This window comes from Gilbertella persicaria, assembly GCF_025201335.1.
Source record: "Gilbertella persicaria strain CBS 190.32 chromosome Unknown B0P05scaffold_26, whole genome shotgun sequence".
NCBI lineage: Eukaryota > Fungi > Mucoromycota > Mucoromycetes > Mucorales > Choanephoraceae > Gilbertella > Gilbertella persicaria.
The window spans coordinates 184,558-211,813 of record NW_026251987.1 but is presented as its reverse complement, the minus strand read 5'-3'; the positions used below and the strand labels follow the sequence as shown (position 1 = coordinate 211,813).

The 27,256-nt window shown below is 37.1% G+C and overlaps 13 protein-coding genes across 13 annotated transcripts; 3 read left to right on the top strand and 10 right to left on the bottom strand.

The window, feature by feature from the left end:
* Positions 1-1,205: 1,205 nt before the first annotated feature.
* B0P05DRAFT_546755 (uncharacterized protein) lies at positions 1,206-2,617 on the top strand. Its single transcript, XM_051578801.1, has one exon. It carries the CDS (start codon positions 1,525-1,527, stop codon positions 2,596-2,598), a length of 1,074 nt encoding a protein of 357 aa, XP_051433687.1. The 5' UTR covers positions 1,206-1,524; the 3' UTR covers positions 2,599-2,617.
* Positions 2,618-2,678: 61 nt separating this feature from the next.
* On the bottom strand, positions 2,679-3,972 carry B0P05DRAFT_472435 (uncharacterized protein; the record flags this gene model as incomplete). Its single annotated transcript, XM_051574679.1, has 2 exons — positions 2,679-3,686; positions 3,730-3,972. 2 exons carry the CDS (start codon positions 3,970-3,972, stop codon positions 2,679-2,681), a joined length of 1,251 nt encoding a protein of 416 aa, XP_051433686.1.
* Positions 3,973-4,690: 718 nt separating this feature from the next.
* On the top strand, positions 4,691-5,476 carry B0P05DRAFT_146563 (Plectin/S10 domain-containing protein). Its single transcript, XM_051573068.1, has 4 exons — positions 4,691-4,846; positions 4,894-5,076; positions 5,129-5,203; positions 5,248-5,476. The coding sequence occupies exons 1-4, from the start codon at positions 4,795-4,797 to the stop codon at positions 5,370-5,372; spliced, it is 435 nt and encodes a 144-aa protein (XP_051433685.1). The 5' UTR covers positions 4,691-4,794; the 3' UTR covers positions 5,373-5,476.
* Positions 5,477-5,493: 17 nt separating this feature from the next.
* Positions 5,494-7,325, bottom strand: B0P05DRAFT_546742 (aspartic peptidase domain-containing protein). Its single transcript, XM_051578800.1, has 8 exons — positions 7,092-7,325; positions 7,000-7,021; positions 6,870-6,940; positions 6,675-6,806; positions 6,536-6,623; positions 6,389-6,469; positions 6,324-6,332; positions 5,494-6,254 (listed from the first exon to the last, which is right to left on the bottom strand). The coding sequence occupies exons 1-8, from the start codon at positions 7,209-7,211 to the stop codon at positions 5,581-5,583; spliced, it is 1,197 nt and encodes a 398-aa protein (XP_051433684.1). The 5' UTR covers positions 7,212-7,325; the 3' UTR covers positions 5,494-5,580.
* Positions 7,326-8,927: 1,602 nt separating this feature from the next.
* Positions 8,928-9,957, bottom strand: B0P05DRAFT_546738 (ClpP/crotonase-like domain-containing protein). Its single transcript, XM_051578799.1, has 4 exons — positions 9,804-9,957; positions 9,602-9,762; positions 9,500-9,555; positions 8,928-9,452 (listed from the first exon to the last, which is right to left on the bottom strand). The coding sequence occupies exons 1-4, from the start codon at positions 9,921-9,923 to the stop codon at positions 8,944-8,946; spliced, it is 846 nt and encodes a 281-aa protein (XP_051433683.1). The 5' UTR covers positions 9,924-9,957; the 3' UTR covers positions 8,928-8,943.
* On the bottom strand, positions 9,958-11,268 carry B0P05DRAFT_546729 (ubiquitin-conjugating enzyme/RWD-like protein). Its single transcript, XM_051578798.1, has 4 exons — positions 11,194-11,268; positions 11,074-11,148; positions 10,669-11,027; positions 9,958-10,622 (listed from the first exon to the last, which is right to left on the bottom strand). Exons 1-4 carry the CDS (start codon positions 11,234-11,236, stop codon positions 10,056-10,058), a joined length of 1,044 nt encoding a protein of 347 aa, XP_051433682.1. The 5' UTR covers positions 11,237-11,268; the 3' UTR covers positions 9,958-10,055.
* Positions 11,269-12,872: 1,604 nt separating this feature from the next.
* B0P05DRAFT_546727 (major facilitator superfamily domain-containing protein) lies at positions 12,873-14,406 on the bottom strand. The gene is made up of 3 exons (XM_051578797.1): positions 14,259-14,406; positions 13,512-14,197; positions 12,873-13,469 (listed from the first exon to the last, which is right to left on the bottom strand). Exons 2-3 carry the CDS (start codon positions 14,058-14,060, stop codon positions 12,948-12,950), a joined length of 1,071 nt encoding a protein of 356 aa, XP_051433681.1. The 5' UTR covers positions 14,061-14,197; positions 14,259-14,406; the 3' UTR covers positions 12,873-12,947.
* Positions 14,407-14,651: 245 nt separating this feature from the next.
* On the bottom strand, positions 14,652-15,302 carry B0P05DRAFT_546723 (putative ribosomal protein L10; the record flags this gene model as incomplete). The annotated part of the gene is made up of 1 exon (XM_051578796.1): positions 14,652-15,302. One exon carries the CDS (start codon positions 15,300-15,302, stop codon positions 14,652-14,654), a length of 651 nt encoding a protein of 216 aa, XP_051433680.1.
* A 753-nt stretch (positions 15,303-16,055) lies between these two features.
* Positions 16,056-17,159, bottom strand: B0P05DRAFT_546721 (velvet factor-domain-containing protein). The gene is made up of 4 exons (XM_051578795.1): positions 16,714-17,159; positions 16,412-16,660; positions 16,291-16,364; positions 16,056-16,230 (listed from the first exon to the last, which is right to left on the bottom strand). Exons 1-4 carry the CDS (start codon positions 17,085-17,087, stop codon positions 16,142-16,144), a joined length of 786 nt encoding a protein of 261 aa, XP_051433679.1. The 5' UTR covers positions 17,088-17,159; the 3' UTR covers positions 16,056-16,141.
* Positions 17,160-17,304: 145 nt separating this feature from the next.
* Positions 17,305-19,274, bottom strand: B0P05DRAFT_546713 (WD40-repeat-containing domain protein). Its single transcript, XM_051578794.1, has 9 exons — positions 19,190-19,274; positions 19,077-19,142; positions 18,953-19,034; positions 18,824-18,897; positions 18,706-18,777; positions 18,464-18,633; positions 18,298-18,408; positions 17,886-18,230; positions 17,305-17,840 (listed from the first exon to the last, which is right to left on the bottom strand). Exons 1-9 carry the CDS (start codon positions 19,219-19,221, stop codon positions 17,764-17,766), a joined length of 1,029 nt encoding a protein of 342 aa, XP_051433678.1. The 5' UTR covers positions 19,222-19,274; the 3' UTR covers positions 17,305-17,763.
* Positions 19,275-19,421: 147 nt separating this feature from the next.
* Positions 19,422-20,555, bottom strand: B0P05DRAFT_572588 (ribosomal family S4e-domain-containing protein; the record flags this gene model as incomplete). Its single annotated transcript, XM_051581449.1, has 4 exons — positions 19,422-19,951; positions 20,052-20,360; positions 20,435-20,504; positions 20,553-20,555. The coding sequence occupies 4 exons, from the start codon at positions 20,553-20,555 to the stop codon at positions 19,422-19,424; spliced, it is 912 nt and encodes a 303-aa protein (XP_051433677.1).
* Positions 20,556-21,268: 713 nt separating this feature from the next.
* On the top strand, positions 21,269-24,185 carry B0P05DRAFT_546698 (kinase-like domain-containing protein). The gene is made up of 3 exons (XM_051578793.1): positions 21,269-21,637; positions 21,691-21,806; positions 21,854-24,185. The coding sequence occupies exons 1-3, from the start codon at positions 21,421-21,423 to the stop codon at positions 23,855-23,857; spliced, it is 2,337 nt and encodes a 778-aa protein (XP_051433676.1). The 5' UTR covers positions 21,269-21,420; the 3' UTR covers positions 23,858-24,185.
* A 1-nt stretch (position 24,186) lies between these two features.
* Positions 24,187-26,509, bottom strand: B0P05DRAFT_493235 (uncharacterized protein). The gene is made up of 5 exons (XM_051575351.1): positions 26,347-26,509; positions 26,246-26,287; positions 26,044-26,202; positions 25,790-25,993; positions 24,187-25,575 (listed from the first exon to the last, which is right to left on the bottom strand). The coding sequence occupies exons 1-5, from the start codon at positions 26,455-26,457 to the stop codon at positions 24,232-24,234; spliced, it is 1,860 nt and encodes a 619-aa protein (XP_051433675.1). The 5' UTR covers positions 26,458-26,509; the 3' UTR covers positions 24,187-24,231.
* Between the last annotated feature and the right edge of the window lie 747 nt (positions 26,510-27,256).

Below are 27,256 nucleotides of genomic sequence, written 5' to 3'. Positions count from 1 at the left end.
CAATACCACCAAAGTAGTTGACAAAGAACTGGCTAGATTGAAGAACAGAGGGGCTGTGTCTGCCGTTTGGTCGAATAAGTTCGTTCAAGAAGATAATAATAGTACAGGAGGTAAATCCCCCTTTTGACAACACTTTTTATTTTTCTAAATTGACCTTTCCCCCCTTTTTGTATTGTCAATGTAGGAAACCGCCGAAGTTTTACATTATCACCAAAAGAGCCAAGATCACCTTCTACTGAGAAATTTAATACTTCTCGTACTCGTGGTTCTACAAGTAGTATTTCAAGTGTTCTAGACACTCATGAACAACAGTTGGGAAATCTGGCCAAAGCCTCTACATCTAGCTTGGAATTGAGCGATACACCCTTTGAAGAAACCAAGCCAAATCGTTCGTCTTTCTCTTCTATCAAGGTCAAGGAAGAGAATTCTACAACACATGCTCGATCTTCCATCTCCTCTATCAAGAGTAAAGACGAGCCATTACTTGCTCGATCCTCTATGTCTTCTATCAAGTCTAAAGAAGAAGAAGCAGTAAACACTCAATCCTCTGTCTCTTCTGTCAAGAGTAAGCAAGAAGACAAGGAATGTGTAGTAAGTGGGAGTTTCTTGAGCTCTTCTAAGTCCACAAAATCCACGGATGAACATGAGATGGAAGCTGCCTCACTTTGGTTCCAAGCCGAAACTCTCAAGACACAACTTGCCCAATCCAATGCTCGACTTACCCGAGCTAATGAAGATATCGAATTCTATAAGCGTCAATTAGAAGTCTCTGGTCAAAGTGTGGCTACTGTGACAGAAGAAAAAGAAAAGGAGTTGCGTCAATTGGCTGAACTGATCTTAAAACAAGATCAACTCTTGATTGAATATGATTTGCATCTACAAGAACTGAAGCAACAGTCTGATAATACTTCTGAATCAAAAACGCAAGAAGACATGATTGCTTTGCGTCAAGAATTGGAGTTGCTTTACAAACAAAAAGACCAAATGGAAGGCACCATTGTTTCTTTGCGTGCTGAGCTTGAGATGAGCTATAGTCAAATGCGCTTGATGATGGTTGTCTCTACTGAAATTCAAAATGAATTCCAATCTTACAAAGAAAAGATGAATGGTGAGATTAGTGACATCTTGAATCAAAAACAAATTGAATTGCAAGCATTGGAAGAAAAATTAAATGCATCTAACCAAAAAGAAATTACCACCGCTGCTGCTGCTGCTACTACTACTACTGGTGTTGCTGCTGCTGCTGCTGTTGCTACAATCACTCATGAAGACCATACTGCTCAAATTAAAAAGGCTGTTGCTGAAGCTACTGCTCATCATGAACAAGAGCTCGAACAATTGCGCCAACAAATCATTACTCTAACTGAACTCCTTCATACCAAAGAACAATCAGGTCATCAAGAGGCCGAGCTTCGTGAACATATCGAGACGTTGACTGAACAACTCCATGTTAAAGAAAAAGCAAGCGAAGACCATGATACTGCTCTTGAAGCATTGAGGGAACAAATAATCGCATTAACAACAATGCTCCACAAAAAGGACAAAGCCGTCCAAGATTTGGAAAACCAACTCAAGACACAAAAGAGAACCATGGATGCTCAAGTAATGGAATTGACACAGACTGTTCTCGAAAAAGACAGCCTTTTAATGGAATACATGAATAACTCAAGTCAACAAGAAAAGAGAATCTCTGCTTCTGACAATTTCTTTCATACAACGCAACAGCAGCAGCAGGATGTTCATGAGGCTCGTCTTCAAATGGCTCAAGTGCGTCAATACATGTACTCTTCTTCTGATGATGATGACGAGGATGACGAAGTTGAAGTTCTTCACATGAGCTATTCTAGCGACGAAGATGATGACCATATTATTCACCGCCATTCATTTCACAGCCAACATATGGTAACTACAGACAACACCACTAGCCATCGTGCTCCTCATAGCCCTGCTGATACCATCTCTTCTCATGTGAGCTACTCTTCTGAAGATGAAGAACAACAAGAAAAAAGAGCTGAAATCAAGCACTTTTCATACTCTTCTGTTCAATCACCATCAAGACCTATTTCTCTTGTGAGCGGAGAACAATTATCTGCTGAAGAAGGAAATCGTCGTATCTCTCAACGTCTTAGTGGCGACGGTAGTATTCCTGCTCGTTTCAGTCTTGTCAAGGAAACCAACAGTGCTAGTTGGCCTATGCCTCCCCCTACGCCTCCACCTTCTGAACCTTTGCCTCCTGTGCCTGTCATGGAAAAGTCCATGGAAGAAAACTCTGCTGTTTCCAACAGTACCATTCCTCCTCCTCGTCGTGCTAGATCCAAGACCATGGCTCGCTCTGAAGCTCCTCAAGTGTCTGCCTATACCACCTCTATTCATCAAACCAATGATTTACCTCGCATTATGCCTGAAGCTCAACCTGAAAAGCAAGAAGAAGAGAGTGCTCCTATTCCTCCTCCTCGCAAAGATCACCTCCCTAGCCTTCTTCAAGAACAACAAGAAGAGCCTCATACCAAATGGATGGATGATCCTGAAAGTGAAGAAGATGATTTATGGTGTGATCCTAAACCTCATCAAGAATGGGGAACTGCCACTGCCATGTAAAACTATATTTAACTAGAATTGTATTTTTGTATATGTTTATTATTATTATAAAAGAAAGACATGCTTATGTTTTGTACCAACTAAACCCGTTCTCTACGTTTTTTTTCACATTGACAGAAACCAGCTTGTGTTTGCTGACATTCTTGACAACAATAAACTTGAGGATATTTTGACTGACAACTATCGCATATCAACACTAAAAGATGACAACCAGGAGAAGTGCATTTTTTATATTGATCCCAAGGTTCCTGACAGTCTTGACATTGACTGACAATTGTACCTGAACCTAGTGACTGTCTTGCATCAAACACATAGTTCTTGCCCAACCAGACATGCTGTTGTTGGTTTGATTGTTGATGCCACTCTAAATAGTTATGAATACCTCCATCCAACATAAAGATGTCTTGTTCTGGCAATGCTTGTCGCATATAAGCTGTTGCTTTTTCGCATCGAATACCACCTGTACAGTATGTCAGGATCTTTTTTTTACCTTGAAAGATATGCTTGTTGCGTTCAACGTATTCTGGCAATTGAGAGAATTTACGGATAGGGGGTTTTATAGCATTCTTAAAATGACCAATATGAGATTCATAATAGTTTCGAGTATCAAGCAGGATATAATCATTGTCAGACAACAATTGTTGATGGAATTCAATAGGCCCAAGTTTACCATGTTGATGGTCTTGGGTCTTGAGCGTGTCTACTATTACAGAGGATTGGCCCAAAGGACAGATTTCATCTACAAGCTTAATAGAGAGTTCTTTAAAGACATGGATGCAGCCCTTGGAGGGTTTAAAAAACTTGTGTCTAGCCTGTGAATCATACTGAAGTTCTTTTAGCTCTTCAAATGGCTGTGTTGATCTTGTCAACCAATCGAGATAGGTTTCAATGTCCTCATTTGTTCCTGCCAAAGTAGTATTGATGCCTTCTTGAGCAATACGGACTTTTCCGGTCATTTTGGCACAATATTGTTGATGGTCAAGTGCAAACTGAACGGGGTCATCGACCTTTGTATACCTGTAAAAAAGAATGACTTGATAGTCTTGCAGATCACAACTACAATCAGCAGTGATTGGATCCGAGGTACCCTAAAGGACAATAAGTATACACATAAAGCCATGGATTGGCTACCTTTTCTCCTCTTCTTTGCTTTAGTTTGGCTAATTTTGTCTTTTCTTGAAGATGCTTTTCTAATTGCTCGAGTTGTGTTTGTTCTCGTTGGTCTAGATCAGCCTGGTGATGGTTGTTGACATGTTTTCCGATTTCCACTATACTGTTGAATGAGACATCACAACAGCACCATAAATCTGCTTCTATTTGCTTGTCTTTCAAAAAATCCTGAATAAGTTTTCTTCTTTGTTTGGACAATGGCATAGAATAAGGAGAGAAGGATGTCTTTTTTTTTTGACACATAGGGGTTATACATGGATAGCGAAAAAAATCTTTTCCTTTTCCGTCGTTACTGTCTCTTGCAGTCATTCTGTACCGTATGGAGACGCTTTCTCAAGGAAGAAGCAAAGAGAAGAAATAGCAAACTATCAAGCAAACTATGTTGATTATGTGTATATCTTGATTTATACTCATTCTTTACCGTTAGACATTACATAATTCTTAAGGGCAGCATAAATACTGCTGCTGAACTTTAGCTTATTCTTCTACATGCTACTCTTTAATGGCTTTAATAACAATTATTGTTTTATAATACAAGCAAAGCATCTTCTCTTAATTTATATGTGAAGTAACCCTTTGATCAAGCACAGCGGTGTTTTAACTCGAGAAATGCGGCCTACTTTTTTTTTTTTTCAAAGGAGTTCAGTTGCCCAAACCAAAAAGTTCCTTCTTTCCCCGCATCGGTAAGTTCAAAGAGACATACATAGAGAGACATGCATCCATCCATCCAGATGTCACAAAGACCATCATCCATCCATCCATCCATTGTACGAAACAGACAGGAAGAGATCACTAAACCATTAAAACAGTCATCCATCTAAACATCCATCCATTCATCCATCCATTCATCCACTAGACTCAAACGATCCTAACGTCATTTGATAAAGCCAACAGAACTTCATTCGACAACTCGTATCCATCGTTATCAGCATTATTGTAGAAGTAGAATTGACATCGTGGGTGGATGGGGACAAGTCATCTCTGATGAACATTTAAACTCATTCTCTTTTCTATATAGAACCCAACATGCTTATTTCCAAGGAGAACAGAAAGGCCATCTACTCGGCTCTTTTCAAGGGTAGGTTGTTTGCATTAGCATATACATGTGAACTCATCATTGCATAGATGGTGCCCTCGTCGCCCCCAAGGACTACAATCTTGCCAAGCACCCCGAAATTGATGTCCCTAACCTCGAAGTTATCAAGGCTCTTCAATCCTTGACTTCCAAGGGTCTTGTCAAGACTCAATTCTCCTGGCAATGGTACTACTATACTCTCACTGATGAGGGTATTGATTACCTCCGTGAATGTAAGTCGGAACATAAATAGGGCTGAACCATAGCTAACACGTTATTTGATAGACCTTCACTTGCCTCAAGAAATCGTTCCTGCCACCTTGAAGAAGTCTGCTCGTCCTGCTGCTCCTCGTCGTGCTTGTAAGTAGATTATAAGTGATGTAGTTGATATTTATTCTGTATAGTCGGTGGTGAAGGTCGTGAAAACCGTGGTCCCCGTGGCGACCGTGGTGACTACCGTCGTAAGGAAGGTGCCTCTGGTGACTTCAAGCCCGAGTTCCGTGGTGGTCTCGGTAAGTTACTTTTTTAGCCACTTGAAAAGACAGTGTAGGCTGATTGCATAAAATAATTAGGTCGTGGTAACCGCGAATAAAGGACTCCTTGTTTTTTTTGTGTGTGTTTTTTAAAAATAAACTGACATTGTCTAGAACTCGTTTATATGTTATTTTTTTTTTTTTGTTTATTTAAAGAATACAAGAGTTTAAAGGAAAAAAGATGTACACAGGAGATTATATAATTTAAAGCTTCTTGATCTTGGCATCACAGTCACCCTTGGGAATAGCAAGACCAACTTGAAGATTACTAAGATCGTAAATATGATAAAAGTTATGAAGGAAAGCACCACCCAAGACCCAATTCTTGTCGTCCTTGGTGTTGCGACCAATGAGAGTATGACAGGTCTTTGCGTCTTCGTCTTGTCGAATGTAGAGCTTGGGAGGCAAAGAGACACGGTAGCCCTTGAAATCAATTTCAAAAGTAGGGTACTTGTCAAGATCGTCGCAGCAATCTAAACGGTACACATCGTCATCTGAGTCGTACTTGGCGTCAATAGCAGCATGCAAAAGATCGGCTTGTTTGGTAGGGGCCAAGATACGGTCAGAACCAGTGCTCAAGGAAGCCAATGTCTTCTTGGCCAATTTGATATCAATCTTGTCGCCCAATTTGACACACTTAATTTCAGTCTTCCAGTAAGGAGAATCACCATAGTCGCAAGTGGGCAATTTAAAGTAAGCAATTTCGCCCTTGTAGACATCATGATCAACACCGCCAAAGATGAACTCAGCATCTTTCTTGCCGTTGCTTCTCTTTTGGTAGAAACCACTAGAGCCACTGGCGACCATACCGAATTGTTGAGAAGATTGACCATAAGCACTTTGGAAACCATTTTGAGCAAATCCACCACTACTGACAGCTATACAATTTTTTTTTTTTTTAGTTTACATTTGCGTAGATTTAAAAACAAGGTCTAGAATTATTTTACCTTGACGCTCTATTAAAAGAAAAAATTGGGCTTAGTTTAATGTGCATGTTATATATGTAACTTACTGGAATATGATGAGGCTGAGTTTGATGTCAAGTAGTTTGTGCTTCCATCAGCATTGAAACCACCTAGACCAAGAGAACCAACTATCAAAAAACGTCATGGTTTAGTCATAATCTTTTTTTTTTTATAAATATGCAAATGCTACATACGATAATCTTCGCCACCAAGCCCTTTGACGCTATAAGCACTACCAATCAATTGGCTGCCAACAGCAAGACCAGCAACAGAAACAGTATCCTAAAAATAAACACAAGTTAAAAAGAAGTGCGATTAAATCAAGCGACATACTCTATACAATCTAGCATCAATACAGACACCTTCATCATATTTGATGGACACTTTCTTGTGAAGGTTGACAGCAGTAGAAGAAGCATTAGCATTGAAAAGATTCGATTGCTGACGACATTCTGGTGTATGGCACTAGGCAAAATATGGTAAATGATACGTCAAAACAAAAAGAAAAAAGAAAAAAATTCGGGTTACCTCAGTGGATGGAACCCAAGTCAAGGAATTGCTGGTATCAAAAACGACCGGGAAAGTTTGTGCAGGTGTACCTTAAAATAAAAAAGTGTTACTCGGAAACGTCATCCGAATGTACAAATAAGAAACATACCAACTTTCACTTTTGCAACGTACTACAAAAAAAGAAAAAGATGAATGATTAAGGGGATTCCAAAATGTGAAGGGGAAATAAAGACAACATACCACACCATTTTCAACTGTCATGGGCTCTCTTCTTAAAGAACATCTTTTTTCAAGCTTTGCTGCCGATGTGCTTGAAATTAAAAATAAAGTTGTTGATAATAATACAGTTGAAAGACGCATCTTGCTTTTTTTTTAATTTGTTGTTGTACGTATGGTTATATGTGTGCTCTATAATATTAAGAAAGAAACAAAAAAAGAAAAGTAAAGACAAAAAAAAAGAGAGAGAGAGAAAAAAGAAGAAGTAAAAGGGAAAGAAAAAAGGCAAATTATTTATATTCAGGGAACTGTAAGGGGGGGTCTTTAGCATGTTGCACACAGCAAGAAGAGCTTGTGACTCAAATGTTGTTGTATTTGTTCAGTTTACTTTTTTTAGTCTCTAATTATAAATAGTTCATCTACATAAATATATATATATATATTTTCCATTGTTTATACTCGATTTCTAGACTTTCTTACTTGTTGCCTGTACTCTACAACTATTAATTAATAACACCTGCATAATTATCAACCGAGACTATCTTTTTGGTTATTTAACCTTAGTTTCCTTTTTCAGGCAGATGTCATTTTTAGCTGGAACATACTCATTTCTAAGCCCAACTTAAACTTTCTTGGTAATTTGAATGTAGATCCTTTTTTTTTTTTGAATCTATGGTTGACTTGCAAAAGCGACGACAATGACAACCTTTATCTCTGTTGATCGGCTCTCCCTTTTATATATATATATATATATATATTCATATCATGTCATCATTACTTTATAGTATGACAAGAAAAAGAAATTCAAAATTCTAGAAAAGTATCAAGTGAGTAAGTTTTTTTTTTCTTAGCCAAGCCAAATAAAATAGTTTGGTTTAAAAAAAGGTACAGATTTTGATAGATCAAGGCACATGAACGAATCTGATATGCCATGTTTCTAGACACAATTTTGTTAGCATTAAAGTTTGCCGAAAGAAGGAGGCATATGATTCGGCATTGTTGTCGTATAGAAAAAGAGTACTATTTTTGAAAAAAAAGAGCCATTATCAGCCACTTTGTCTTTTTTTTTTTACTTTTCTTTTTGAATGCATGTATAGACATACGCTTAATTATGCATAAATTAGTTTGAACAATTGAACAAAATGTACATTCAGTTCATTTGCTCTTGTTTCTCCTATTCTTTCATAAATCTTAGTCTATGATATGATTATAAATGCGCCATTTTACCTTGTAAAGACAGGAATAATCTAAAAATATAATTGCTTGGTTGTACAAGTGAAGAAGTTCATACCTTGACCAATACAGGTCTTAAGATATGTCTCTTTACGCATAGGCATCGTGTGTAACACATGATATAATGTAAAAAAAAAAAAGCTTGTATTTATAGAAGCAGTTGTCGAATAGCGCAGTTATTTGTTTGTACCTAACAAAAACGAAAGAAAAAGAAAAAGAAAAGAGAAAGTGAATTATCTATAGTTTATATAAGAAATGATGGATGGAATTCTTGATAAATAAAGGGATAAATTTCTTTTTTACTTAAATGACTGGTAAATGACCTGGACAACTTTTTATACGCCAAATGCTCATTACTAACCATTCGATTGATTAAAAGCATAAATAAGGCAGTTCTTTATTAATCCAAATTTATGTTACAACAAGATAATATCTTTTTATTTTTAAAATTTACTTGTTAGGATAATCAACGCTTTTTTTTTTCCTTGTTTCGTTTTATTCTGGAACTATCCAATCAAAGCTTGCATGAATGGTTTCAATTTAGAAAGCACCTTTTATTGTTTTATTCAAAACAGAGCTTTGCCTCTCCCCTTTCTCTCCTCGCATATCATTAAGAAAAAAACATTGATTTTATTACATAACTTTAAAGCTTACTTTGTTGCTGTTGCTGTTGCTGTTGTTTAGCTGATTTGGCAGCTTTCTTTCTCTTGTTTTCTTCAACAAACTTATTGAGAGCATCTTGTGAATCTTTTGATTTCATGCGCTCAGATAATCTAGCCATTTCCACTTCATTCACCTGAAGCAACACTTGTCGATCCACGTCTCGAATAAGCTTTTTAGAAACAGCAATAGCTTCACTTGAGAATTTGGCTGCTTCATGAGCAATAGCCAATACTTCTTTATGGAAATCTTCAGCTGGAATGGTTCTACTAATAAATCCGCAATCCACCAATTCTTCAGCAGTAAATGTACGGCCTAAAAGTAACATTTCATTGGCTCTGGAGACACCCATAATTCGAGGAAATAAAATAGAAGAACAACCTTCAGCACAAAATGCTAGCTTCATAAAAGGAGTCGTAAACGTAGCTTGAGGTATAGAATAAACAACATCAAATAAAGCAAGTGTTGTAACACCAAAACCAATCGCATTACCTGCTCAGTTTTGTTAATATCGACTTGCATGATTTTCTTTTTTCTACCATTGACACCTGCAATCAAAAGTTTAGGGAAATTGATCAATTCATCGACAAGTGTTCTGCTCATTTCAGTCAATCACAAAAGCTTAATAAGCCTAAACTTACTTTGTCACAAGTCTTCTTTTCTTATTAAATTCTTCACCTTTAGGACTATTGTCGGGTTCTTGTAATTCTTGGCCTGAAGTATAATATTTGCCACGACCTGTCATGACTACAACTTTCACAGCGTCACATCGAGCAGCCCATTGAATAGCTGCAAGCCAATCCTATTCCGTGTTATTCCAAGTGATTGAATGATGTACGTTACTCTATAGGCTAAAGGAGACAAAGCGTTATATCTTGTGGGGCGATTGAAAGCCAACTCTGTCACACCAGAAGAAGAAAGAGTGATTTGAAGTGTTTCAAGTAAAGGAATTGAAGTAGCCATTGTTTATTTACAAAGAAAAAGAAAAAGAGAAAGAATAAAATAGGGACTTTATATATGCATGTGAAGGAGATGAATATGGTACATAGTTAAAGTGTGAGAAGCATTGTGACTGCAAATGAAATTTAAGCTGACTCATGATGGTTTTTTTTTCTTGCTTAAACTTAACATTTTAGTCCTCTTTTGCTTTCGATCCAATTGAAGGCTGTGTAATACAGGATCTTCATCATCAGATAAAATAATAATGTCCTTGTCAAACAATGCATTAAATGATCGTTTCTTGGACAAGTCTTCTTTCTCTTCCTCTTTTTGTGTAGCTGGTTTTTCAATTAACACAACAACAGAATCAGATTTCTTTTTGACATCTGAAGCTTTTTCTTGTTGACTAATTTGTTTGTTTGTGTCTGATGAACAATTGACTTTTACTTCTTTAGTACAATGACTTTCACTTTTCTGTTGTTGACTGTTAGATACATTGGCTTGCTTCTTTATAGTTTTGGGTGCTTTTGTATCTTTAATTACGGCTGGATGATTAGGAGAAGCATCGGCTTGCCTTTTTTTGTTTTGAACTATTGTTGGTTGACTTTGAGAGCTGCTTTTATTTCTCGATAGTGATAGTTTTGTTTTCTTTTGTGGTTTGATTTCTTCTTCTTTTTGTTGTTGTTGCACCATTTCTTTTTCAGGTATAGGTTGTTTAGATTCCTATTTGATATTTATGAGTACCATAATGCAAGATAGTTCAACTTACTGCAGTCATGTCTTCACCAGCAGCATACTTTTGTGTATATTCTATTGCTTTTTGTTTGAATGTAGGATAATCAAATTGATATTCTTTTGCAATATCTGCATCAAGTGGATCATCAGGATTAGGTTGAGCAAGCAATTGACTCAAGAGTAAAAGCGTAGTCGAAAGATTTAAGGCAGGTCTCCAGCCCTGCCCTTTTTTGAGAATATCTGCGCAAATTCGACCAGTATCATCAATATTAGGATGGTAAATTAAAGTAACAAAACGTATTTGAGGAGGATCGAAAGGATAACTTAATGGTATTTGAATGTCTAATTTGAAAAGTCCCTTTTCATAAGGTGATTCAGGTGGTCCTTTAACGACTAGGTTATGTTGGTCTATGAAATCGATGCAAGGGAATGGACTTACTTGCTTCTAGATCGGTAATGTTGTCTTCTTTTGGATAGCAACTCACACCTGGAGGAGGATCTTTTTCGAGATCCACTAAATAAGATTAGCAAAAATAAAGTACGATTATCATGAACTTACATAGCTCTTTTTGTAATCGACTTGTTAGAACACCTGAAAGCATAATTAAAAGAGATTCTAAAAAAAAATACGCGTGAAATGAAATGACTACGCGTATTAAAACCGATTTTTTTTTTAAAAAAAAACGAGCGCACAACATCGTTGTGTTCAGCAGTAATTTTAGAAAGACAGCAAAAGGTCCATATGTATGCTTGATCAAGAATAGGTTTCGAGGTAATAAAATATTTACATGTTTGCCAGAAAAAAAAATATTTTTATACTACATTTTATTCTGCATCCCTGAAATAATCTCATAACAAGATATTATATCTAGCACAATTATACAAACACACTCATGATCTATATGATGAAAAAAAAAGAGTTGTCGTAAATGTCTTTCTATTCGATTTCTACTAACTTAGTAGCCATGTTCTTCTTCGCTTATTGTTCTTAAGAAACACTCTGTTTGATCCCAAAAAGAAGATTATCTTTGATTTAGAAAAATCAATTGCTCAGGGGAGATGACTTCTCAAAGAATGACATGTAGTCGAGACTATACAGCTCTTTCTTAAGCCTTTGATCCTTATCCTTACAGTAAGCGCACTCATTACTCTGTGTTATAACTCAGCTGAGCTCTTTGTAGAACCTGAATGATGCACCAACCCGTAATCTCATTGACTTTGTGTGTCTTGAGCAGCATCAAAGCATCATCATCATGCACACAAAATGCCTGGTGTCGGGGATTGAAAACTATGTATCTCGATTCTCTTCCAGCCCCACTAGAAATGAGGTTTTCCTGGGTCAAATTTGGAAGGCCCATTGGAATACTATCTTCAATGAAATTCCGTTTAATCCAATTCTACTCCTTTCGTCCACTCGTGCTTCTCTCAGTTCTCTGATTGACGAGAAACACTTGCACAAACGTTTATAGTTGATTACTTTACGTATTTTCCCTTTGCATCTCTTAAAATTGTGACCACCTCTTGACAGACTTTAGTCATAGGCTATGTGGAGTAAAAAAATAAAATCCTTAAAAAAAATTGAGCCTTTGCTGAGAACTACATGAAGACGCGGTTTTTTTTTTTTTTTTTTTTTTTTTTTTTTGGCTTTGGTATAATGACAAAAGTTGTATTTCTCTGCTTTCTGAGTCTGTGGATGTAGAAATCACAAAAAACTTGCTGCTAAAATGTTGAGCAAATAGACATAAATGCGTACAAGATCTTTGGCCTATATCTCATTATTTTCATAGTACAATCAGCAAGCAACCACATTTACCAAAAAATCATAGCTTTTGGTGCGCATTTTGAATATTTAAGCTTGTTGATAGCTCTATTTTCCGTCTTGTAGTAAAAAAATATTAGATTCTAGAAATTAAGCATCAAAAATATTTATATTGTTACTTGCATTGGATTATAAGAAAGAGCAGAGAATAGAAGAGAGATAAATTAGTAACAGATATGAACCAGTCTATTTAGAATATTGAGACGAATACGAGGATTTTGTAGAATAATCCTTAATTGCATCACTGCTTCAAAATCATTACATCCATACTACTACACAATATGATCAACCAATACTAAGTTGTGATTGATGCTAAAGGCGACCATATTCATTATCAGTTTTTTTCTGTTTATATCATCTTAGAACAAACATCTCAAAAAATCATCCACAAAAAAACTGAGTGCGTTAATTATCATCTTGGCATATCAAAGGGCCCTTGGATCATGATACCTTTGTTGCTGAGTTCGAATGTCAAAAAACTGGGCTAACTTTTATTAAATCTTGGTCCAAACCCATCCACCTTTAAGAATACGGACCCAACCAGCAAAAAATGATCCTAGTACAATAGTGACACCAGCCCAAATAGCACCATTGACATAACTTGGTGGTGATGATAGGTTAATCAGAGCAGAAGCAATAGGCGTACCAAACAAGTAGCCAAATATATTGGTAGTATAAAGCAAACCAATTGCAGGACCAATATGTTCCAGGCCTACAATCTGTGGTTGCACAGTAGGAAAGAGAGCAACATAACCACCACCAAAGAAGCCATAAAGAATAGCAAATACCCAAAGTGTAGCTTCATTATGAACATTGATCCAGATCGTGAGACAACATACACCACATAAGAAGGTACATAGGAATAGACTGTTGAATCGACCTAGCTTATCGCCCATGTAACCTGTACAGACACGGGCCACTGCATTGATAGCTGACATGATGGCAGATAAATTTGTACCAATCCAAGGGTCTAGATTCAGAGCGTTTGCATGCGAGGGTAATAAAAAGAAGGGTGTCTGATACAATTAGCCCTATCTTTGTCTCTGTCTATAAATTACCATATAACCAAATGTTGTGATCAGACCATGAAAGAACATGACAGTAAACATTGGATTCTTGAAAAGATACCAATTCAATAGTTTTCTTCCTCCTCCCGTCTTTCTAACATCACCAAAAGGTCGAACAAACAAAGTAGCAATAGACAATAGAACAAATACAATAATGCCATCAATGCGCAGTGCCCAACGATAACCTAAGCTCTTGATCACAGCCATACTAATGTTGGCTACCACTAAACCACCTATACCACTGCCTGACATAGCAAGACCAATGGCTAATCCACGTTTCGATGAAAACCATTGTTGAGGTGCTCCAATACAAGGCAAAGAAACAAACGAAGCACCTAAACCAAACATGACACCTTGAGTGAGAAACACATGCCATACTTGAGTAGCAAAACTAGCCAAAATTAATGCAGCTGTACATAAGACTGTGCCTGTCATTAACATGTATTTATAACCCATTTTTTCAATAACAAATTGATTGATAGGACCTGTAATAAAGAATAAAGCAACACAGATCGAACCAACCCAGGACAATGTACTCATTTGGCCAATATAGACTTGTGTCTTGTATAAATTTAGATAAACACCCCAACTATAATTGTAACCAAATCTATAATAGCCTGTTTAAAATGGCTATGATCATCATGACCTTATTATTATTCTTACATGGAGAACATACCCTATTGAACAAAAAAAAATTTTTTTAAATGTCAGAATATCCTTCTTCTTTAGACAACATACAAGAAAGGACCCCATAACAACAAGCCAACCTTTGCCACCGTCAGGAGGTGTAATTTCACTTGCAGTTTCTGATTTTATTGATTTCGTATAGGTCTTTTCTGAAGCAATATCACTTTGAATTGTCTGTTCTTCTTTATCCATTGTAACTATAAAAAAAAGAAAAAAAAAAAAAGAAAGAATGATTTGACAATCTTTTTTCACTTTTATTTGTATGTTTCACGAAAGATGTGCGCTTATTTAAAAACAAAAAAGACATTAAGATGACTAATGCATCCAATTTGCATCCAATTTGCATAAATTTCAAAACAAACACTACCATTTATTTTTTATTTTGTTTTTTTTGAAGTTTATTATGGATGTGCTTTCTTTATACAAAATGTAGTTAAATGAAATTTAGACCTTGCCAGCTTCCTTGAAGTAGTTGGAAAGAGGACCCTTTTGAGGAACAAACTTGACATAACAACCATCAGGTCTGAGCTTGCCAGCAGCACGAGCTTCAACGTATTCTTCGCGAGACAAAGGAGTGAAACCCCACTTCTTGGAGATAATGATCTTTTGTTGACCAGGGAACTTGTACTTACAACGTCTCAAGGCTTCAATGACAACAGCCTTGTTGGAGTCCTTGGAACGAACAGAGAAAATGATTTGACCAATGTTGACACGGGCAACAAGACCGTTGGGCTTACCGAAAGCACCACGCATACCTGTTTGCAATCTATCGGCACCAGCACAAGACAACATCTTGTTGATACGGGTGACGTGGAAGGGGTGGACACGGATACGCATGTGGAAGGAATCCTTACCAGAAGTCTTGGACATGTACTTGTTAGCACAGATACGACCAGCTTCAAGAGCTTCGGCAGAGAGTTGTTCGTATTCGTTGGAGACCAAGTGAACACAGAGAGGGAAATCGTCAACAGAAGCCTTCTTACGACCTAAATCGTAGATTCTAAGCTTGGCATCAGGGACACCACGGTTGTATCTAGACTTAGGGTAAGGCTTGTTTTTACAGTAACGATAACAACGAGCAGGACGACGACCCATTCTATAAAATATATATATATGAATAAGAGGTTAAAAAATAGAGAAAGGAATGACAAAAGAAACAAAGCTATTTATTCTCCTGGGTGTCGCAGTAGTTGGTATTAGTAAGCAAATTACAGGTCACTTTTTTTTTTAGTTCATGACAAATGCCACTAAAGTTGATGATGTAGGTTGATGTAAAGTCTACTGCAATGGTGGAATGGAGATGAATTGCTGAGTATAATCAGAAAGTGAAAATGTAAAGATTAGCTGTGTAATGATGTTATGTCGTCATGTGTTATGTTATATGTTCATCAGGAGAATAATAGCTGTTATTTGTTTCTTGTTGCCATCCATCCATAAAAAGTATATATATGCATATATGAATCGATATCTTACTTTTTCTTACTACTTGTTAAGAGAAAGAGACCTTAATAAGAGAGTATGGATGGATATATTTTGTGTGTCTAAACAGAGAAGCTGCAAGTGGGTCCAATCTTTATTTTTCAATGTCCGATGTGCGGGCAGTTTTTCTTTTTTCAGATCACATAAAAGTATATATCAAAGGTAGTGTGTATGACTATTACTATTCTAGATAGAACGTAGCTCTTTATGACATAAGAATACAATGTTATTCATGCATTCAAGAAAAAGACATAGCTAATGTTTATTGGTAATAAAAGACACTATTTTCTAACTCGTATGCTTTTTTTTTGTGTTTTGAAACAAGTTTTCTCGATCCTTCTATACTATAAAAAGAAAACATCATGTTTACCAATGAGGATAAAAACAAACAGTTTTATTATGTACATGTCTAACTTGACAAAATGTAGCTTCAGAAGTGACTCTCAAATTTTGTGTCATTTTACTGTGTCTCGGGCACTATTTTGTGTTCGAATGGTCAATTTCAATCCTTGTCTAAATAAATGTTTTGCTAATTCGCTTGACTCTATATAAACAAATGTGAGCTTTCTTTTCCTATCATGCCTATCATGAGCTCTGTCTCTACCTTTCATGCCAGGGTATGCTTTTGCAGAATAAACTGTAAATGGTTCAGAAAAGAGAGATTTTATTATTTTACTCCTACATATGTTTCAATCATACTTGTTGATCCTCTTTTTTTTTTTTACCTTGTTAGATGCATCAAAGTAAATTGAAGACGATATTCCCCTGTCATACGTACACTGAGATCAGGAAAAGCAAAATAATATGCTTCTTGACCATCCAAATCCTTCAATAAAGAAGGAGAAGCAACTACTGAACCCATTAGTGTACGTAATGCCTGGTGTTTATTTTTGACCAAATCCAACTGTCGTTTCATATCTGCAGACCATAACGATACCTGAACCACAAAAAATGGTGGAAAATCGACTGTTTTCCTAACAAATAATACATTCAGCCATCCCATGCACACACACGATGGAATAGTTACTCGTTTAATATTCTTAGACGAAGAATAGGCGCAGGATCAATGGGTCTTCTGTCCTTGGCTCCATAGTTGGATATTCGACATTGTTGAGGTTGTTCTACTATTTCAAACTCAAAACTAAAGTCATCTAATTCACATGTTGGTTCATCAATCATAAAGGAAGGATTGCCATATAAATGTTGGTTATTCTTTTTTGAATTTGAGACGTCAATATTAGGCTTGAGAAACGTGAATTGAATTGCGGTAGCGTTGTTGTCTTGTTTGATTGATCCTACATCTATATCTTCATCTCCATTATAGTTGATAAACGTTTGAAAAAAGTCCTCGTCGTTTTCTTGAAAGTCTTTGTTTGTTTTTGGCATATCACTATTGTCCATGAGTAACAAAAATCATACGTATGCATTACATTTATATAGAAAAGAGAAAAAAAGAAAGGGAGAAAAAAAGAAGAAAAAAAAAGAAACTCCCCCCCCCTCTTTTTTTGGTATATCTTGTATCGAGAATTTAGACTTTTGTCACTGATGTCAAAACTAAAGGTTTTCCTTTAAAAAGCAAAATAATGTTACACTCGCCTAACTCCGAAGTTGTTTTGATCTCGAATCATATCGTCATAGAAAGAAGTGATTTCATCGTCTCTTTTTATTTTTCTATTATTTTCTTTTTCTTTACATATTCAGATGAACCAGCCTCAAAATGCATATTATGGGCAATCACAAGCCTATGGACAACCACAACCTTATGGGCAACCAGGTTATTATCAACAACAACAACCAGGTAAGCGATCAAACTGTAATTAGACGGAAGTGTTCATATATATCTGTAGGCTATTACCCGCAGCAGCCCATGTATACTCAGCAACCACCACCACCACCACAGCAATCCAATGGTACGGGAGGAGGTTGCATGGCTTTCCTAACTGGTCTTTTGTGTTGCTGCTGTGCTGAAGAATGTTGTTCTATTTGCTGTTAAATATGTCTTGCATAATTTTGTCCAACCATCTTGTTTGTCATACAGTTTTATTATATGTACAGTAATAGTAATAAATAAACAGACTTAAAGTAATGATCCACTAGCAAATCTTCTGCGTGATCCTGTATCAATATTGAAATCTAAAACAGCATTTTCAAGGCCTGCTCTCTGTTAAAAAGATTAGAAGCAATGGATTATGTGCTTACCAACAAACATCTTCTGACTATCCAACGAGAAACATAAGCCTGTGATAGGCGTATCATTTCCATCTGAACCTACTCTGACTGTTTGTTGACCATCAAACGTCCTAGCATCAATGACATGCACATGGGATACATGCTCAGTAAATGCCAATAAATCAACTGCACCTGTCTGACTAAACTTGACACATCTTGCAGCTCCCTTTGTGATAGAGGGATGTAGGCCCGAGAATTTAGCCAGAGGGTTTCTGTTTCGAATATCCCATACATGAACAGACCCATCTTGACTCGAGACGGCGAATTTGTCAGATGTTTTGTTCCAAGCAACGGAGAAATTAGCATCCCGAGAAACTGATAAAACATGAACATTATATATATATACATATATGATTGAATCTTTTTTTTTTTTTTTTTTTACCTGCCATGGTAGTGACCAATTCATAATGACCTGTATTTGTCACATTAAACAATTGAACTCGGTTATCATCTCCAACGGCAATCATTTTACGACCATCAGGACTCACAGAGGCTAATAAGAAATAAGTGTCAAACAAAAAAAAAGCACATATTCAACTACGCTTTACTGTGATTCACTGCTGTTCGATAATCCAATGTATCAATAATCTCCAAGTCAGGCACAGAATAAATGCGAATGGATGCGTCATTGTTGGAAACAAGCAGTCTGATTTCTCCATTCAGTTGAGAGAAACAGAGTCCATTATTGATGGTACAACCAGGCGAAGTTGTGATGCTTCTATATGAAATCAAATCAGCCAGAAATCCAACCCGATGAACTTTTTTTTTTTTTTTTTTTTTTTTTTTTTACACTTGATAATCACTGTTTGTATCTTTTAATGTTAAATCGCCTCTTTGTCCTCCTCCAGCCCAATAACCATACCTAAATAAACTATATTAAACAAGCGCTGACATACAAACAAATTTACCCTGAAGCCATACAAGTGGGTGCATAGCCAATGTCTTTTAACAAATAACTTTTTTGCCCAGTTTTATAATTGTACTATAAAGGGAAATTATGTCAATAGGTTTGTTTATTATTATGCTGATCTCTTTACTCGAAAAATATCTTGCCCAGTTGGGACAATCAGTTCATGTTTATGATGTTCATTATGTGTGATTAACAAATCTCGAAGTTGCCTTCATAACATGTCAATCTTACTCTAGCATCGTAAAACTTACCAATGATGAATGGTCACTTTTTGATCATGGACAATGGGTTTTGGTACAACATATCTTGTCGTGTCTCTAGACAAGTCTTTTAGGATGTCTATCTCTTTTAAAATCGTGCTTACATCGATACACAATCTGTATCAATAATCGTCATTTTGTTGAATTTAAAAAAAGAAGAAAAAAGAAAAATCGACAAGGTGAGAAATATGAGGTGAGCTATCGAGCTGCATAAAAAAAATGATGGGGTTTCATTCAATTCAAAGAGCGAGACATCTGACGCAAACAAAGTAATATGTACAAAATAGGATATGCAAGATTTATTGAATGAAGTATATGACATTTATTGAAATGAACTTAAGCAGAAGAGGCAGCAGCAGCTCTACGGCGGTCACGTTCTTCAGTGATAGAGAGCTTGATACCCTTACCCTTAGGAAGAGAGATCATGGGCTTAGAGCTTTGACCAATCACAAAGACGTTAGAGATACGGGTAGCAAAGACACGATCCAAAGAATCCTTGACATGAACAATTTCAAAACCACCAATGTGACGTTCACGGTGAACGATTTGACCCACACGACCGATGTTACGACCACCAGTGATCATGACGACGTTACCAACTTCGAACTTGACAAACTCTTCAATCTTGCCAGATTCAATGTTGAAACGAATAGTATCATTAGCCTTGATCAAAGGATCAGGGTAACGGATAGTACGACCGTCATGAGTGGTGATGTAAGGGATACCCTTGGCACCAACCAAGACCTTCTTGACCTTGCACAATTTGTACTTGGCCTCCTCATCAGTGATACGGTGAACAGCAAAGCGACCTTTAACGTCATAGACGAGACGGAAGTTCTCGCCAGTCTTTTCAATAGAAATAACATCTGTTAAAAAGAAAGGCAAAAAAAAGCATCCGGGATTCGTCAAAGCCAAGCTGTGAGTAAAACTAAAGTTCTCTCTCCCCCTTCCATTTTTAACACTTACCCATAAAACCAGCAGGGAAGGTAGAGTCGGTACGGACCTTACCATCGACCTTGACTAAACGTTGCATGAGAATGGCTTGAGTTTCACGGCCGTTCAAGGCGTACTTGAGACGGTTACGGATGAAGACAATCAAAGGAAGACATTCACGAGTCTTGTGAGGACCGGAACTAGGCTTAGGGGCATAGTTGCCTATAGAAAAAGAAAGTATGAATATAATTGAACATGATGTGTAAATGTCATATTTTGCAATATCAACACAATTCAGTAAAAGAATAAAGCTCGTCATAGACATCGGATTGTTGAGCTTGACTATTTGTTTATTTTTTTTTCATCCCCATATGTCTTTATTGCAAATGACATTCACACAAACCATTGATACATACCCAAAAGTTTGTCAAGCATCCAGTGCTTGGGAGCTGCTAAACGCTTCATGTGCTTCTTGGGACCGCGAGCCTAGCATATTCATAAGTATGGATGGATGGATGGACATGTTCAACGTACCATATTGATGGATAAAGAAAAAAGGAAAGTTACAGGAATTGAACCTTTGTTTGGTATTTATAACGTGCCGCGCATTAGAAATAAGTCCGGTAAGAAAGAGAAAAAAATTTCATTAACTAGTCATAGAAAAAAAATTTTTATGCGAATGAACTTCTTGACGTGACGTATCTTTGAGTGCTCTATTGTCTTTCTTGGTTTGTATATGTTGAAGGAATGGGAATTATATTGTTATTTCTAAGGCACTGTTTGAAATGATTCAATATTGAACATGTCTTTTTATATAAAATTTAAATGAGACCCTGACTTTTATTACTTTCGACACTGAATCCGATTGCTTCCTAAGGAACCGAGTACAGTGAAGTAAAAAAAAAAAAAGGTCTATCTCTGTCATTTTTGATCTATTCATACTACTTTGATCTTTCAACACAAATCCTTGGATATCAAAATGGTGGAGGAATTCAAACATTGTAAACCATTTATCATTGCATACATTGTATTTTACGTTTCTTATTATTTAAGGCTACCAATTCATGACAATAAAGCCTAATCTTTGTCTCGCATACTTCAAGGGAGCCCCCGCTAAGAATATGATCTATGCTGCGTGGGCACATCAGGCAAAAAAAAAAAAAAAATTTGCTCATGGGGAATTAAAAAACCGCTGTTAGGAAATTTTCATCGCCCGCCATTATAAAAACAAAAAAACCGTCCTTTAGCGTTGAATGGACGCACACACACACACACATATAGCTATTTATTTATTGTATATATATATTACGACAACTGCTAGTGGCAAAGATACGATCGACGACTATTTCATTTCTTTCTTTCTTCTTACAACATATTACAGTAGAACCGAGATCCATAGCGTATGAATAATTCGCCTACTTCTAGCAAAATCAACTTGCATACAAAACGTTCTTTGAGTATGTCCTCAGAAGCCAGTGGTCTTCACGTTCGATTGCCTACACTTCACCACTCGGAAAGAGAACCTGCGCCTTATTCTCCCATATCTCAAAACAACATGTGTCCTTCTGAATCGAACTGGGCAAACAAGTATGAAGATTTCGATATTGGCAAACCCATAGGTAAGAGTGAAACAAGATTGCGCAGACATCTTTAAAAAAAATAAAACTGCTAGGCTATGGCTCATCCGCTGTTGTTTATGAAGCTGTCTATAAACCACTCAAGAAGCGAGTGGCAGTAAAAATGATTGACTTGGATATGTTTGAACGCAACCAAATTGATGAACTTAGGGTAATTATAGACGATATGTCCCATAAGCTGATGAAGTCATATAATAGCGTGAAACTGCCTTAATGGCCTTATCCAAGCATCCCAATGTCTTGAGAGTCTATGGTTCTTTTGTGAATGGATCTAAATTGTACATTGTTACACCTTATTTATCTGCTGGTTCTTGTCTGGATATCATGAAGACTTCTTTTCCTGATGGTCTTGATGAAATCAGCATTGCGACTATCCTCAAACAAGCACTGGAAGGCCTTGTATATCTTCATAAAAATGGTCATATTCATCGTGACGTCAAAGCAGGCAATCTTTTAATGGATCAGTATGGTACTGTTCTCTTAGCTGATTTTGGTGTCTCTAGTTCGCTGACGGAGAATGGCGATATGCGCAAAACGTTTGTCGGTACGCCTTGTTGGATGGCACCCGAAGTGATGGAACAAGCAGGCTATGATTACAAAGCAGACATTTGGAGCTTTGGGATCACCTCTTTGGAATTGGCCACAGGTCATGCGCCATTTGCTAAATATCCACCTATGAAAGTACTCATGATGACATTATCCAATGCACCGCCTACACTCGACAGAGAAGCTACAAAACACAAGTACTCCAAGCTATTTAAAGACATGATTGATCTTTGCTTGCAAAAAGACCCTAGTAAACGACCCTCGGCCGAGAAATTACTCGCTCATCCGTTTTTTAAGCAAGCCAAGAAAAAGGACCATTTGGTCAAGTCCATTTTATCGCATGTGTTACCTTTGGATCAAAGGCCACACAAGAAAGTGCCTCAGAAACACATCTCGTTTGAAGCAACTGAGCAATGGGATTTTGATACACAAGACAATGATCCACCTGTTGTGATCGATAAATCAGAGACACCCATCTTGTCAAGTGCACCACTGGAAAGATCGCGCTCTGTTGTCCAATTCGAGGAGTGTCCTAAACCTATCCATAAATCGTCTTCACCTGTGGAGACAGAACCTATCAAGAAACACATTTCGTTTGGGGATGCTGTGATTCGCGAATTGCCTTCTGTCAATCGACCTGGGATCATGTCTCCTCTTGTAGAAAGTCCTCCTCATCACGATGATTATTTGCCTACAACAACGCCCAAAAAGTCAAGATTTGTGATTGAGGGTACTCAACCTTCTCCTGCATCGGACTCACCTGCTTCCAATGTATCTGCAGAAGCTATCAATGTACATTCAGGAGGTGTCGGCTTAGGCATTTCTACCACACCTGTAAATAATACACATGCCCTTCCACCTCCACCCCCACCACCTCTTTCTTCTGCAGCAGCCAATATCCAAAGCAATGATAACACGTTACAAGAAGGCGAATTCAAAAAGGGCAGATTCAGTGTGAACCAAACACATACCACCACCACTCGACCCACAACACCAGCACCTGTTGAAGAACATATCATGGTGAGCACACCTGTAGAATTCAAACCTACACCCATGTATCGAAATGCGAGCCAGGATAGCTTCCAAGAACAACGAAGATCAAGGTTTGAAATCAAGCACACAGCACCCAATACACCCATTGAACCCCTTATGATGCAAGGCTTACCCTTGACACGCGAAAGCTCGAATGCTTCTTCCATCGCATTATCTCGAGATGGTTCTGTCAGCAATAGTAAAATCAGCCGTTTCTCTATTGAGAAGCCTGAAGGTAGTGAAGTATCCTTGTCGGCTGTGTCTCCTGAATGTCGTAAAAAGGGTCGTTTTGAATTGACAGGTGGATCTACAAATGAACCCTCTGGTTTTCATTCAGATTCACCACAGTCTACCGTCGCTCCTTCACCTGCTATTTCACCTAGTAATTCACTCTCAAGAGGACAAGCACATCGTATCCTTGACTCTTCTATGCCTCATTTAGTGTATTCACATATGGAATCCTTGATCAAACAAAACGAAATCCAAAAAAGTATGTTGCAGGATCTATTGACCACCTTACCCTTTATGTATCACCCACCCGCCACACGATCACGTACTGCGTCAGATAGCAAGAAACCACCTTCTGTCATCACGACACAACTGGACGAATCCTATCAAAGGTAAATTGTTGCATGTTTGCAACCCTATACTTATCTCATTAGACCCCCATTTACCATCACACCTTCTTCTTCATGTACTAGTTTGAGTTCAGATATCAACATGACCATCGAACACCTTCAACAACTGCTGATTGCCTCAAGTAAAGAAAAAGAAAGACTTCAGCGAGAAAACGAAGGCCTGAGACGAGAAATAGATAAATTAAAAAAGAATCCTCAACAAGGCATATTAAAAAAGCCTTCCATAGATGCCAGTACAGATCCTGTTGCGCCGGAAGCAACACCTGCAAATAATCAATAATAAGTAATAATTAATCTGATAAAAAAAAAGTGTATAGAAATAAACATATACACCTAGTGTCTTTTTAATGAGAGGGTATTCTATGGTTTTGGACGAACAGAGGGTCTAAGGCTATCTTCAGTGGCACTTCTCTTTTCTGCTTTCTTTTCAACAACACCAAGACGATAGACATAATCAATTTGACCTGTGATTGTATTGCCTTGTGTTGTAATCCAATGAGCATTTCTATCATGAAGAATATCATTGTATTCCGAAGGTTTAAACCATAATGGCAACATATAAGTCATTGTCTTGATCTTGACTCTTAATGAAAAGTGATGAGGTGTGTTTGAATAAGCTTTGATGGCCACTTGTACTTGATCTCCTATGTTACCCACTGGAATGGAGTTGTTGTCCAAGGCTTCACTTGAGACATAAACAGCATCACCAAAGAACTCTAGTTCTTCACCACCCCCATTTGATCTATGTTGTTGTTGTTGTTTGAATAGAGGTAAATAAGTCTGTTTGAGTTGTTGTGTACATGTTGAAGAGAGTCGAACAATAGTAGCAGCAGGTAATGGAAACAGTTGCAATGGCTTTTGGCTTGTGTCCAACGGATCTTCAGAGTGTGGCCATGTTGGAATACGTTGTTCAATTTTACCTCTTTTGAGTCCATCCTGTCGATGTGCTAATAATGCTTTGTTGTGTGTCTCAATAATATGGCCAATGACACGCTTCTCCCATACAGGATTGTATTTGGGTCGAATGCCTGGTACATAAATCACATGACCCTTTTGAATTAAGCCTGTCTTTACCAAACCCCCTAAATACTCTTTGAATCGTTTGACATGTGGTAGTCGATCATCCCACATAGTGACTTGCTTTAGAGAAGGTACGTTGTGCAAGATGTTCAAGATAAAGCATGTCTTGAAATGCATTGTGGACTGAAATACTGAGCCTGATAGATTATAGCATACACTGCCACCATGATTAACTTGCCAGTCATAGTCTTCTGAGATTCGTTCAGGATCAGGACGCAAGCCAATTACATCAAACTCAAGTCCCTTTGAGCTAAGCATCAGAGGAATCAAGTGATGAAATGGATGATAACGTCTGCCTGTCAAGACAATGGTCATTGTGTCTGAGTCCTCAATGCATGCTCTGGCTTCAGCCACTATCTTTTCGTTCCAGAATCCTTTCCATGCTGTCTTTTCTAGTTCTTGCGTAGGTCCTAAGTCTAGACTACGGATATCACGCCACCACCCAGGTCCATAAACACTTTCTGAAGTAGCCACTCGAATAAGACTCGGGTGCCAAATGGTAGGACTCAAAAGAGGCGAAAAGAACAAGGTCGAGTCAAAATCAAATATGGCGAGTTTAGTAGGTTGACGATGTTGTTTTGAGAGAAAGAAACTAGACTTTTTAAATTGACGTTGAAGTACGCCCTAGAGTAATTTAAGTCATCACTTTTACTTCATTTGAATAACTTACACGTTCAGCATCTCTAATCTTGTTATAACTAGTGATCATCATCATAAAAGCAAAGTAAAAAGAAGAGAAGAACAAACAGATATCTTTTTTTTTTATTTTTTTTTTTTTATTTAAGTTTACCGAACCACTATCTTTTTTTTTTTTTTTTTTTTTTGCATACACTTAAACACTGTGATATTCATGAATAGTAAAACGAGAACGAACACCTTTTTTGTTAATCAAAAGATAGTCTTTCAAGTCGTTCTTGAGTACAACTTGTTTGCTAGGAAATTTACGATCCCCTTCTTCTCTTTCGGGTTGTTCTACTTGAAGGTTTGTCTTGTATAAATAAGGAGCCAAAAATGGGATGGGTTGACTCGTCACCAAAATAAGCTGTCAAAAAGGAAATGAATATTACATAAAACTGAGATGTATTGACTTACATTCACGTATTTAAAGTTTTCTTTATGAGGATAAGGAATAGGAGGTGAGACCATGATTTGTTGTACTTTGCTTAAATCACAATTGGTGTCGAGTTCAACACGATTAATAGCCTTGGGCTTCTTGTTATCAAAATTGGCAATAATACCACAGTTACTAATCTATCGCGTATTTAAATGAGATGTATAGCTTCACACAACTTACCTTAAGAGGCAATACACTTGATCCAATATCACGGATACGCTTCTATAAGCACAAATGTAAGGTCTTGTATGCCGAACGAGATCGTGTACTATTTTTTTTACCACTTCTTTATCTGATTGTTGCTGGATCCACTCTTTAGCAACCACATCGATTTGCTCCATGGCTTCGACAGGATATTCTTGAAGATCGGCATTGTTGATGGGTGTTGACATGATCGAGATGAGTAACAGTAAAAAAAAAAAATTTATGACATGCCTAAAGAGAACTAGAGTGTCAAAAACAAAACTGATTGGATGAAATAAGCCAATAGAATTTATTTATTGACACTCCTCATTTGATACAGGTAAAGCAAATGTGTTGATATAACTCATCATATACAGTCAACTTTTACTTTGTATTATTTTATACCTGCCATGTACACTTTACATATGACTTTTTTTTTATGCACAACATTTTTCACCATACACTAACAAATTGTTTTGCAGTTTCCGTAAATTTCTGCCTACGCACTAGACGAATATATTGAAAATGTCAAGCCAATTCAAGTCTATTCGAATCCGCTTTTAATATAATACTAGTATAGCTTATATTCAGTTAGAATAGCCTAAATAACTAGATAGAATTGGATAGTACTGTCATTTAAAGGGAGTGTCCTCAAAGAAATTCTGACATTCTTTCAATGAAACTCCGTTTAATCCAATTCTACTCCTTTCGTCCACTCGTACTTCTCTCAGTTCTCTGATTGACGAGAAACACTTGCACAAACGTTTATAGTTGATTACTTTACGTATTTTCCCTTTGCATCTCTTAAAATTGTGACCACCTCTTGACAGACTTTAGTCATAGGCTACGTGGAGCAAAAAAAAAAAAAAAAAAACCTTTAAAAAAAACCTTTAAAAAAATGACACAAGCTCTGTAGACCAAAAGACGAAGCTCAAATATCATTGTCAGCAATTGATTGTATGACCCTACCACTTTCAGCTGTCTGCAAAGATTGGGAAGACAACGCTG